Source organism: Myxine glutinosa, chromosome 6 (genome assembly GCF_964187855.1).
Source record: "Myxine glutinosa chromosome 6, kmMyxGlut1.1, whole genome shotgun sequence".
Taxonomy (NCBI): Eukaryota; Metazoa; Chordata; class Myxini; order Myxiniformes; family Myxinidae; genus Myxine; species Myxine glutinosa.
In genome coordinates, this window is record NC_136266.1 from 54,119,402 (window position 1) to 54,133,149 (window position 13,748).

The 13,748-nt window shown below is 43.5% G+C and overlaps 1 protein-coding gene across 1 annotated transcript in view; it reads right to left on the reverse strand.

Moving 5' to 3' along the window:
- LOC137429783 (sodium/calcium exchanger 1-like) overlaps window positions 1-13,748 on the reverse strand; it is an 88,481-nt gene that overhangs the window by 16,546 nt on the left and 58,187 nt on the right. Inside the window, 2 exon segments of the mRNA XM_078779848.1 lie at window positions 5,463-5,563; window positions 6,613-6,716. Of these exon segments, the coding sequence (XP_078635974.1) occupies window positions 5,463-5,563; window positions 6,613-6,716 (205 nt within the window).

Consider the following 13,748-nt stretch of genomic DNA (forward strand, 5'->3'; position numbering starts at 1 on the left):
CATTAATTGGCAAAAGTACTGCCAGTAAGGTTATGTAATCGAATAGGCTCTATCTGATTATTGGTCTCTCCCCAAAGGGCGATGCCTGTGTGTGTGTCTGCGTCTATATATCTTTGCTTTAAAAATGGTTTTCTCTGCAACCACTTGTCCGATCAATGTGAAACATTAAACATTGGAGGGACTCCCCATGAATAATATTTTATTGCTCTGATGTCATAGATCACATGGTATGGCAGCCATATTGGATTAAAGTAAAACAATGGACATCATTTTCTCCAACACCACTCAACGAAAATTGAAACTTGGCATATGTCATCAACTCCCCATGGGTTATATATACAGACTTGGCATTTAATATGGAATTTTTTTTTTTCTTGACTTGGGTTTACTTTCTTAACTCAGTATATCAATCTGGTGAGTTTATTTTACACTTTGGTGATTTATTTGTCAAAAGAACCATGTCACTGATTGTCTGTCGCAGCAAGAAGTCAACAACAGGATTATATCACAGGTGGCGTGGCAAAATGTACGGACAGGTGCATTTGATGATTGGCTTCACAGTCGGGTATACAAGGGTTGTTGCGTTCTGTATTAGTGGAAAACAACTGCTGCACATCTCCAAAAGTTATTGCCACTTCCTCTGGAGATGGTCCGTCAACTCGACAATGCTGTTTGTCATGGAGTGGTGGCTTTACGAAATTACGGCATGAAACAGCGTGCTATTGCTCGGCAGTATGGCATCACTCAAGGTCAGGTGTCAAAGATCCTGAAACGAAATGCTCAGAGGGGTGTCCCTACTCCAATACCGAGGCCAGGACGTCCCCGCAGAACCACAAGGAGGGATGATCGCCAGCTACACCGGTTAGTCCACAATGGCCGTACCAAGTCAGCTAATCGGCTTAGGGCTGAGTGGCAGCAACTGACAAATGTGCCTGTATCCAGAAGGCTAGTCAACCAACGACTGGTTCAAGCAGGCTATCGTGCCAGGCGTCCCCTGAGAAAGCCACGCCTGACCAGACAACACAGCCAGCGCCGATTGCAATGGGCCAGAGAGCACCGGCAATGGCAGCCAGGACACTGGAATCACGTGACCTTCAGTGACGAGTCTAGATTTCTGGTCTATCGTCAAGATGGCCGCGTCCGAGTGCGCAGACAAGTGCATGAAGCCTACAACAAATATTGTATAGTGCCAAGAGTCCAAGCTGGAGGTGGTGGGGTGACCGTTTGGGCTGCTTTTCATGCAGGGGGCAAAACTGACCTGGTTGTTCTGAATGGAAACCCGAACCAGTTCACGTACAGGGCCATTCTGGAAGAAACATTGCTTCCATTTGCTCGTGCAGCCTTTCGAGGAAACTTTGTCTTCCAAGATGACAATGCACGGCCTCATCGTGCTCGCATGATCCAACACTTTCTTGCTGACCGTGGTGTAGAGCATATGGAGCGGCCTGCCATGTCCCCGGATATGAATCCGATAGAGAACTTGTGGGCAGAATTAACGCGTCAAATTGACCACTTGGACCAGCAGCCGACCTCTGTGTGTGAATTGCAGCAGGCTATTGTCACTGCTTGGCAAGCGATTCCTGTCCAAACCTTGGCAAATCCCGTGAACAGCATGCCTCGACGTGTATGTGCTCTCCTGAATGCTCGTGGGGGTTACACGAAGTACTGAACTGTAATTTTACTGTCCGTAATCCCAGTCGTAATTTAACTTGTTTTTGTTAAAAAAAAATTTGGCTAATGTGCAAAATAAAGAGATACTTCTGGAAAACGTACAGAAGTTTAACACAGTACGGTCCATGAATTGAGTTCGATATTAGTTTACATCACTTTCAAGGATCAATTTATTTGTTTCTAAATGTCAAATGTGGTTTTTGTTTCTTTTAAAGGTCACATTAACAAAATCTAGAATAATTTCAACATAATCCCAATGAACTTTTGGTTCTAAGACATCTTGAAAAGTAAGTTCACCCCCACAAAAAAAATATTCCATATTAAATGCCAAGTCTGTAGTTAGGCAGCTTAGCAATTTTTGGGGGAACGACTTTACAAAAGTACCATTTTTTTTTTAGTGGTTCATTGGACCATATGCAATAGAATTAGGACCGGAGGCAAGTCATATACAGTGTTTGACTTTTGCGCAAATACGACTCGCACAGCATAATATCGAGCAATACATTTATGCAAATAAATCATCAGCTATTGGAGTTAGACTAAAATCGTAAATACATAAATTGCTGGACAAATTACCTTGAACAACATGTTGTCTGTTCTAAAGCTATATTGTCATTACATCCTTGTAGTTGCGTACATGTTAGATATATGAGAGGTGCGCGAGTCACAAGTATAACACATTTGTATAAACACTCGGTATTATATTACTAATTAATTATTACATGGAAGCGTAAGATTTATTATGCAGGCATGCATAAGTTCTACAAATAACACTGCATGTAATGAAATAAAAGATAGCCTCCTTGTTGAAAATATATACATAATTGGTTTTTGTCCAATAAAAAGGTGAAGAACACTGTATATTTCTTGCCTCCGGTCCTAAATCTATTGTATATGGTCTAATGGACCACCAAAATAAAAATGGCGCTTTTGTCAAGCCGTTCCCCATTTTCGATAAATATGCTGCTAAGCTGCCTGACTAATAGGACGTCATGAATGACAAACACCAGGCACGAATAACCTATGTAACATGTTGAATAAGGTGATGTAAAAGACCCTTCATCAATGGCGTTAACCTTTCAGACGTTTTTTTATGCCTCCGCCCCTGAAGGTGGCCAGAGGCATTATGTTTTCGGGTTGTCTGTCCGTCCGTACGGGCTAAACCTCGTTTTCCTCAGCAACCACATGTCCAATTGAGACGAAACTTTCAGGGTAGGAGTGACACTCATGCAGAATGTTTTTATGATAATTGTGACATCATAGGTCACGTGGTATGGCAGCCATCTTGGATTAAACGCAAATTAATAAAAAATTATTTCTCAGAAACCGCTGAATGGAAAAATGTAAAACTTGGCACATTGTCAAGTACTCCCAATGGGGAACAAAAGCATGATAATGATGACATCATAGGTGAAGTGGTATACCAGCCAAAAATGTTTTAATCGAATTCCTTATCCTAAAAATCTGAAATTGCATGCACATAATCTATGACCCAGTTGTATTGAAATATTACATTTATGACATCATAGGTCACATGGTTTGGCAGCCATATTGGATTTAACCTAAAACCTTTAAAAGACATCTTCTCCCAAACCACCAAATTGATTGACTTGAAACTTTATGTGTGTCATTGATGAGGCATGGCGATTAAAAGATGATCACGAAAACAGCCATATTGGATTGAAGGAAAATATTAAATAATTATATCTCTGAAACCGCTTGCCCAATTGATGCGAAATTGTACAAATATCATCCAACACCACTGTTGCATATAGTTTGAAAATGATGATGTCGTAGGTCACGTGGTTTGGCAGCCATCTTGGATAGAAAAATGAACTTTATCCGATCAACATTAAACTTCACAAACGTGATCCCTTACCCATACATATGCAGAGTGTGCATTTTAAGGTCATATGTCACGTGGTATGGCAGCCATATTCGCTTGAAAGCCGATTTTAAAAAAAGCCTTCTCTGAAACCGCTTCACCGATCGATGTGAAACCTGGTGAAAATGTGATACTTGAAAACAGCTGAAGGGATTTAAATCAAACTTGTTTATTTTTAGGACAGTGAACGAGGGCATCTACCCGCTGTGGGACTATGCGGAGGCATATTGGCGACACAGTCGCATTGCTCTAGTTTCTTTCTATAACCTTAAAAAAAAAAGTATTTCAATTTTATTATATACTTGAACACTGTAGGACACAAATCGCCTTTTATCTCTTCTGTTTAGCAGTACTTGGACAAAATATTATGGCATTTTACATCATCACAAGCAATCAAATTTGCCGCTCACGGACCTCACCCATGTCCTTGTTTCTCAAGACTGCACGGGGTAAGGTGTTCTATTAACTCTCTAGTTTCTTTGATTTTTGTTTTTACTACTAGGACAATACCAGACGTTTTTATCTGCAGTTGTGAGATAAGCATGAACCTGGCTGGTGCATCAGTAAAAATGCTTCAATATTACCCGATAATGATGTACAGAATTGCCTGGCTCTCACCATTGGTGATGATCTTCTGCAATGGGTTTTCTAAGGATCCAACGAGATGAGACGTTTGGCTTTGGCATCTCCATCTCGTCAAATAAATATGTTTGTGACATTTCCCATTCCGTAGACAAGTTCAAGAATGTTAATCCCATTGATTCCTTGAGAAATATTGAGAATTATGTCAGTAGAAGTTATCCCAATGCCATCTCCCATTTCACTGGCACACTAATTGGCGACTGCCTTCACCTTGTAAGCCAAAATTTTGTTCATTAGTCGTTTTAGCATTCATGCCTTCCTTTCTTGATTAAATGCTCCAATTTATTTGATCTGGCCGGAAATAAAAACGGTTGCTTATTAACTATCTAAAGTGAGTCCTCAACAAGAGGTCCCCGAAGGGACTCAACTCTGCCCCCCAAGGAGGCTCAACACACTAAGTAGTTAACCATAAGTGAAGCAACGTGTGGGATTTTTCTATATAGCTTAGAGGTAGCATACTATGCTTTGATGTGTGTTTTGTCTGGGTTCGATTCCCGACCTGACTTTATGTTGCCATCCTGGTGCTTCCCTGCCAGGACGTTGCTTCAATAGTTACACATTCCTTCAGGTAGTACGTCATGCCCGTTGTCGCGTCTGTTTCGTGTTCACTGATGGACATTAAATATTCCACTGTACCTTTTGAAAAAGCAGTCCACTGATTTGAAAAGTTGAAAATAATGGTACGTGCCAAAATTGACCTTCCGTCAATCAACCAGCCAGCCTTATCTTCATCATAAGCAAAGTCATGAAATTGATCATTGCAGCAGGCTATCATGACTCATCTCTTCTCTTACTCTGATCTCCAATCATTAGTTTGGCTTCCATTCAGGTCATGCCACCTTGGGCATGCTTCTGCTTCTATACCAACTATATATAATACAATATGGATGCTCCCGAACTTCTATATATAATATGGATGCTCCCGATTTCATACAAGAGACCAAGACCATCTCACTAGATATCTACAATGCATTTGATGTTGTCTGGCACCCTGCCCTGATTTCCCAAATATCAGCTAATGGTATCCAATGATCTATCCTCGACTGGCTATCACATTTCCTATACTCTTGCAAGCAGTGTGTGTTTCTTTGGATGGCGTCTCTCCAAGGGTGTCTTCAACTGGGGAGAATAGTCGGCAGAGGACCCTATTTGAATTATTGGATTTGAATTCGTTGATATTAAAATTGAGTGTCTACTGTGCAAGCAAGCTTATGTATATTGTAATAAGTATTAAAAACAAATGAGATATGTGTATGAGAATTGCCTTGAACTCGTAGGATTCTTCGATCATGATGTCCAGTCTAGTGTGTTCTCCCAGGCCCGGTTTGCCAGCAGCTGCCACTTGCTCTGTCGTTAACCCGCTGTCTGCAGCACACACAATTACATACTTATTTATGATGGAACATTTCAGCTTCATTATGAAATATGGTGTTTTGTCTTGAGGGGCCATATATACATTTCTTCAAGTCCCCACTCACAGTATATGTGTTGGAACCCATCTGTGGATCGGTCCCATCGGCCGATGGGTCTGACCCATCTGTGGATGCACGAGAAATGACAATGCAGACCCATCGGCCGATGGGTCTGCGCCATCTGCGGATGTGTTGTTCACCTTGAAGGAATGTGTTGACAGAATGGTGCTCTTCAATCAAGTACACAGTCATTGGAATTACATGTGGTAGGAATTTAACAGAGATGATTTTTAAATGTTTTATTTAACTTTTATTTTTAAAATTTAAATTTTATTATTTTATTTTATTTAAATTTTATTTTATTTAATTTAATATAAAGGAATTTAACATTCCCCTCCGCCATTATCAGAAGAACACCTAATGTTTTGTATGAATGTTGAGTATGTTATGTAAAGCTTTACTAAAACTGCCATGTATCTGTTAATTACAAAATGTATTGACAAAATGTATAAATAGATGGGTAGAAATAGATAATAAAACATTTAAAAATCATCTCTGTTAAATTCCTACCACATGTAATTCCAATGACTGTGTACCTGATTGAAGAGCACCATTCTGTCAACACATTCCTTCAAGGTGAACAACACATCCGCAGATGGCGCAGACCCATCGGCCGATGGGTCTGCATTGTCATTTCTCGTGCATCCACAGATGGGTCAGACCCATCGGCCGATGGGACCGATCCACAGATGGGTTCCAACATATGTTCCAGAAATTCCCCATAGTTAAATTCCTTTGAGACACACCACCAGTGTGCCCTATTAAATCCCTTTCCCCTTCTCACAACCTCCTTCCCATTTTCTTTTTCTCAATTTAATTTTCATCAACTGCCTTCTCCATTCATCCCCTGTTTGCTTAACATCAAGTAGACAGAGTAACAATAGTATAATTAATTTAAGCATTGACATTATCCAATGTTACATTTTCGTGTTCATCACCCACCTTTACTCTTTGACTCTAATGACCTTGGTTCACCCAGCATTAAAAATAGATTCTTGTTCTTTTCGTATTCCTCGTCGTCTATTATTCTTATTTTGATAATCTTCCTGAAAAACACAAGGGTAAAGATAGAAACATTGATAGATCTAATCTATATGTCACATATTGCACTTTTCATTTAGGAATAGAGTCTCAAAGAAGTTTACAGTGCAGTGTAACTCGAGGAAGAATTCACAAAAACATTTTCAAAAGGATAAGACTTTTTAAAAGAGAAAAAAAAGATTAACATAAAAAACTGCAATCTGTGCAAATGTTAAAAGGCAACAAATTCCAAGGTATATATTGATCGACAGAATGTATGATCACCAAAAGTCTTCATTCTCGTTCGAGGGATTACCTGGAAATGTATGCTGTTACACATTAGCATTGTTGCTGGTATGTGAACTGGGTGTTTTTTTTGTTTTTTTACTTTGAAAGTTTTCACCGTATTATGAAATTGATGTGTTGATGCACAGCAAGGAAGGTAGTGAAGAGTCTTAAGGATTGGGAATGATGTGATATCAGATTTACGAAGTTGAACCACAAGAATGTCTGCCATGTTCTGCATAGTTTGAAAGGGCACGAGAGAAGAGGCAGCTAAACCTGTTGATATTGAATTGCATAATCCAAGTTCTACACGGTAAGAGCGTGAATACGGGTTTCATATTTCGCCCTTTATTTTAGCATGAGTGGATTCACGAAGTATTATAAAAGACGAACTGAACTAACAGTCTGGGGGAGGGAGGAGGGGTGGGGAGAGAGGAGGAGAGAGGAAGGGTAAGGAGGGAGGAGGGGAAGAAGGAGTAAGGAGAGAGAAGGTGACAGGGAGGAGAATGGGGTGGAAGGAGGAAGGTTGGGGGTAGGAGAGGACAAATTTACCCATACAAAAAGTTATTTAACTTTAGCGTTGCCCAGGGAAACTAGATAGTATTCATAGAATACTTACCCTGCGCAGTCAACTTGTTGCGAGCCAACTCTTCTGTTTTTTTTACATTTTTTTTCTTTGATCCAATATGGCTGCCAGACGACGTGAGCGATGACATCATAAATTTATATTCTCTAATATAATTGTTGCATAGATCACGCTCAATACATTTCAAACTGATCAGACTAAGCATTGTTCCTGTCGAATTATGACGTCATAATTATGGCACCAATGACGTCATCGTTAACAACACCTATTCCCCATATGGAGTTATTTACAACTAGGGCATGCCCGTACTATATCTATATCTAAAATTATATCCCCCCCTCTATTTACATGAAATGGTTTGGTCCATGAAATGTTTTGGTCCATTCGCAACGCCAAAGCGAACGGCGAACGCTTTACATGAAATGGTTTGGTGCATGAAATGTTTTGGTCCATTCGCAACGCCAAAGCGAACGGCGAACGGCTTGCGAGTACAGTGACAATCCCCCCGGGGTTTTTATTAGTTTTAAAACATAGTTTAACGCCAACATAGCGCCAACATAGTTTGCAAACGTGAAATAAATGAATACGCTCTCAAATGTGCCATCCGAGGCAGAGTGTGTCCGCCACGTTCGGCACACGCGATAGCTCGCTGCTCTCTGATTGGTTGAATCGTTTTTTGGACATAGCTCGGTAAGTAATTGTCCGATTAATATGAAACCTTGAAAAGGCACATCCTCGGGTCCCCAGCAATATACCTGGCAAGTTTCAAGTATATCGGACCCGTGGTTGTCGAGAAACAGCGGTCACAGACAAACGTACAAACAAACACACAGAGATTACTGGAATTATAGATAGACTAGGGCATGCCCGTACTATATATAAGCTAGGACGTGCCCGTACGTGGGTGCCCGTTCCTTGCCAAAAAAAAAAAAAAAAAAAATTTGTGTAGGGGTGTGTGTGTGTAAACATCCTAGGGCGTGCCCGTACGTGGGTGCAAAAAAACATGCGCGCAAACAACAACAACAAAAAAAAACTTTGAAACCACGTGGCAGTAACGACCACAGAACCCCCCCCCCCCTCTATTTACATGAATGGTTTGGTCCATTCGCAACGACCACAGAACCCCCCCCTCTATTTACATGCAATGGTTTGGTCCATTCGCAACGCCAAAGCGAACGGCGAACGGCTAAATCGCCATAGCTCGGTAAGTACTTGTCCGATTAATTTCAAACCTTGAAAAGGCACATCCTCGGGTCCTCAGCAATATACCTGGCAAGTTTAAAGTATATCGGACCCGTGGTTGTCGAGAAACAGCGGTCACAGACAAACAAACAAACGTACAAACGTACAAACGTACAAACAAACACACAGAGATTACTGGAATTATAGATAGATGAGCCACGTTTCAATTTTTTCCAGGCAGCAGTTTGGAGATATACAGGGCGTATCAAAAAAAAGGTAATCCGAATTCAAGGGGTTAATATGCAAAGGTTATTTAGTTTGACAATTTGCATGTGGTTTACAAATTATGAAGAGATCCTCAGCTTTCCATTTTTTTTTTTGTTTTTTTTGTGTACCGAATCGAGGCTCGTGAAAGAGCTAACATTTATTTCACAAACAAATCAACCAGACAAACAAAACATACAAAAAGAGGGAGCGGAAGACAAGATGGGGAGAGGAGGGGAAGCACACAAACACAACACCTGAGAGCAGGGAGAAGCGTGGGAGGGAGAGGGCCTGGGGGGAGGAGGTGTGGTGGAGAGGTGTAAAACACAAGGAGACCAAGGACTTCCAGGACAGAAGTTGGTATTTCAAAAAAGTGTAGGATTTGGGGCGAAATTAGTGTGGGGGGGGGGGGGGTAGAAAAGATCAAGGTTTTGGATGGGGGAAGATAAGAGATGGTGGTGAACAGCTGTTTTAAAGACCTGGAGGGTGGAGTGGAATTGAATAGAGTGAGGGAGTTTGTTCCAGAGGCGGGAGAAAAGAGGAATGAAGGAGTGAAGGTGAGCAGAAAGTCTTGATTTTGGCAGTTTAACCATAAGAGGGTTGCAGGCAGATCTTGAGCGACCTGTAGGAATATTTGGGGGACAGAGCCCAGAGAGAGCTGGGGGGGCAAGGCCAGAGAGGAGTCGGTGGAAGATGGAAAGACCACCAACCTGCCTGCGGTGAGTGAGTGAAAGGCCCTTGGAGTTAGCTTCATCGCGAGAGATTCGATGCATGAAAGGCATTGATGCCTTTCATGCATCATTGCTGTCACACATGACCGAGTGCATGTTCATTGAAAATGACAAGTTCAAATCGCATTTTTACAAGTTTGGCTAATCGGTGCAAGACAGTTTGAAAGGGACGCATTACTTTTCGACTGCCAAGTTGATTATGTAAAATTCTTAAGCTGGTCTGGTAATCGTCGGTTGCGTCATCCTTTGTTTAAGATGGGTATTTAAGATGGGCCTACCGTGTATGGGTTTAGAGACAGTCTGAATCATTGAAAAGATGGTTCAACTTACGACTGAACAGCGGACCTTCATGGTTACAACCTTTCACCAAACTGGAAGTTTGCAGCGAACTCGTGATGCATTCAGGGAACGTTTCCCAGAACGGGAGCCTCCAGCAGCCAAAACCATCTGGGCGAATGTTACAAAATACCAAGAGCATGGCACTAGCCTCAACCGCAACAAGGGGAATTCTGGTAGGAGGCGCACTGGGCGATCGGAAATGAACATTGCAGCAGTAAGGCAGCAAGTATTGGAGCATCCTAGGGATACCAGCGCAAGACGAAATGGGACGGGATTGCCTTTTTTTTTTTTTTTTTTTTTTTTTTTGTATACAAGATCGAGGCTCGTGAAAGAGCTAACAATAATCACAAAAAAGACAAACCGACACACAAAACACAAAAAAACAAGGGGAGCGGCAGACAAGATGGGGAGAGAGGGGGAAGGACACAAACACAACATTTGAGAGCAGGGACATCGGGAGGACTTGGGGGGAAGTGGGAGAGGAATAAAACATATGAACGCTGCAAGGACTCTGGGGTGAATTACCGGGGGTAGAAAAGATCAAGGTTTTCGATGGGGGAAGATAAGAGATGGTGTTGAACAGCTGTTTTAAAGACCTGGAGGGAGGAGTGGGATTGAATGGAGTGGGGGAGTTTGTTCCAGAGGCGGGAGAAAAGGGGAATGAAAGAGTGAAGGTGAGCAGAGAGCCTAGACTTTGGCAGTTTAACCATAAGAGGGTTGCAGGCAGATCTTGTGCGACCTGAAGGAATATTTGGGGGACAGAGCACAGAGAGAGCTGGGGGAGCAAGGCCAGAGAGGAGTCAGTAGAAGACAGAAAGACCACCAACCTGCCTGCGGTGAGTGAGTGAAAGGCCCTCGGAGTTGACTACATCGCAGGAGATTCCAATGATTCTGAAAGCTTTGGCCTCAACAGCGTGAAGCCGAGCAAGGTGTGAGGCAGGAGCACCAGCCCAGAGGGGGGAACAGTATTCCATTGAGCTGCGGATGAAAGCCTTGTATGTGGTGAGGAGCTCAGGTGTGCCAAGGAAGGACTTCGCACGACGGAGGATGCCCAGTCGGCGACTGGCTTTGGAGGCCAGCTTGGAAATGTGGTTTTCCCAAGAAAGATCATGGCAGATAGTGAGACCCAAAAGCTTGAGCGACAGAACTTCTTGGAGAGGATTGTTGAGAAAGTAGATGGGAGGGTTGTCCAGTCGGTCCTTTCGGAGAGACATTGTAAGAGTGTGAGATTTGTCAGGATTGAAAGACATGTTCCACTTGTTTGACCAGTCTGTGATTATTGTCCAGGTCTGCAGAGAGTGAGGAGGCTGCAGACTGCCGATCTGAGGGATGAGGAATGGAGCGGCAGATAGTGGAGTCATCAGCAAAGAGATAGAGAGGATTTTCCAGAGAGTCGGAGAGGTCATTGATGAAGACCAGAAATAGCACAGGGCCCAGAACACTGCCTTAGGGAACTCCAGCCAGAACAGGAAGGGAAGATGAGAGAAATCCATTCAGGGCCACACGTTGCCTACGACCAGAGAGGAAATCCGCAAGCCATGAGTGGAGATTTCCCTGAATACCATAGGAGGTGAGTTTGGTGAGCAGAGCTGGGTGCCAGACTGTATCGAAGGCACGTGATATGTCAAGTGAGACAGCTCTGATTTCCTGTTTGGCATTGAGGACCTCCATCCATTGTTGAGACAGCAGAAGCAACATGTCCAGAGTAGAATGACCTGGTCTGAATCCAAATTGATGATCAGAGATCAAGCCATTGGAGAAGAGGAAGGATTTGATATCTGAAGCAATGATGGATTCCATGACTTTGCTGATAATTGGGAGCAGGCTGATTGGTCTGTAGTTGCAAGGATCTGTTTTTGCACCTTTTTTGTGTAAAGCGGTAATGTTTGCTGATTTCCAAGATGCTGGCAGATGACCTTGAGCAAAAGAGAGGGTGAAAAGAACAGAGAGAGGGTGAGATAGAGCGGCAGAGCAGGATTTTAGGACCCGAGGGCTGATGCCATCTGGGCCAGTTGCAGAATCAGAGTCGAGGTTTGATAAAAACTTCTCCACCTTGTCAGGAGAGAAGGACACAGAGTCCAGGAGCAGTTGGGTTCGACTGGGAAAGGTGGGAACAGAGAGAGATGGGTTTGGGACACAAGATTTTGAGGCAAACACAGAGTTGAGGCATTCGGCTTTGTCACGTGCGGTGTCAACTGTGTAGCCATTTGAGGTAAGGGAGGGGATGGAGGGGGAACAAACACCAGAAACGGATTTGACCAGACGCCACCAGGATTTGGAGGAAGGAGACAGGTTTGAGAGTTCAAACTTGAGTGTGGAGAGATAGTGCTTCCTGGCACTCCTGAGGGTAGAAACACACTTGTTTCGAGCTTGGTGGAAGGAACTGAGATTGCCTTCAGTTGGATTTGCCTTCCAAGAGGCAAAGGCAAGTTGTTTCAGGGCAACTGCCTCACCACAAGATTCAGTGTACCATGGACGGGAGGAAGGGTAAGACAACTGAAGACGAGATGGGATAAATCTGTGCATGAGAGAGAGCAGTTTGCTTTGGAAGAATTCCCAGGAAGAATTGATGTCAGAGGCATTAGAGATGGGAGACCAGTCCAGTTGATTGATGGCTGCTTGCAGACCGTGCCAGTCGGCCTGAGTGAAATGCCAGACTCGTCGGCGCTGAGGAGGCTCTCTGAGAATGGCCAGTGAGATGTCCACTTTAACAAGCACATGATCAGAAGAACCGATTGGAGCAGAAGAAGAGCAGCAGACATTTGCAGGGAAGTTAGTCATAACCAAGTCCAGAAGAGAAGATACTCCATTGACTGAGATCCGGGTTGGGAAATTGACAGATTGTGTCAGTCCCAATGAGTCGCAGAAGTCCTTTGCTGAGGTGCCATGGCTGGTGAGAGATGAACCCACACCCAGCCAGCTGGCATGATGACAGTTGAAGTCACCACATATGAGGAAGAGAGAGTTTGGATGAGTTGATAGAAGTTGGTCCATGTTGTCCGACAGAGAAATGTAAATGGAGTCATCACTGTTTGGAGGACGGTACAGAACACATATGAACAAAAGGTGGGAGCGGAGAGGAAGCCGTAGCCAGAGGTACTCCTGTGGGTGGGGTGGAGAGAGGGCAGTGCAGGGAGAGTGAGGAAGAGAGTTTTTGATAAAGATAGCCACCCCACCACCAGGACGAGGATCAGGTCTATCGTACCGGAGGAGGGAGTAACCAGGAAGAGATATTAAGGAATCAGAGACATCTTGAAGGAGGAAGGTTTCTGTTAAGCAGATCAAGTCTGGATTTTCAGAAGCAACCTGAATGGAGAGATCAATCAGGTTTGAGCGAAGGCCCCGGATGTTTGAGGTCCATACCGTTAGTGAGGAGAGATGGGGAGCATCGGGTGCAGGACAGGGGAGGGGAGGGGTAGGGTCAGATGAAGGGTGAGAGGGGGATGTAGGAAGAGCAGTTGATAGTGTGTCAGAGATTACAGAGGAGTTACAAGAAAGGGAAGGATGAGGAGGACGAAAGGTTTGATGGTGATGGAATGAGGCACAGTGAGAGTTTGTTTGAGGGGGGGCAGAGGAAAGTAGAAGGTTGGGGGAGGTGGGGGTATGACATAGGAGGGAGAGGAAGTGGGGAGGAGGCAGCTTTGAGAAGGAGGTGGGAGGAGGGAGAATTT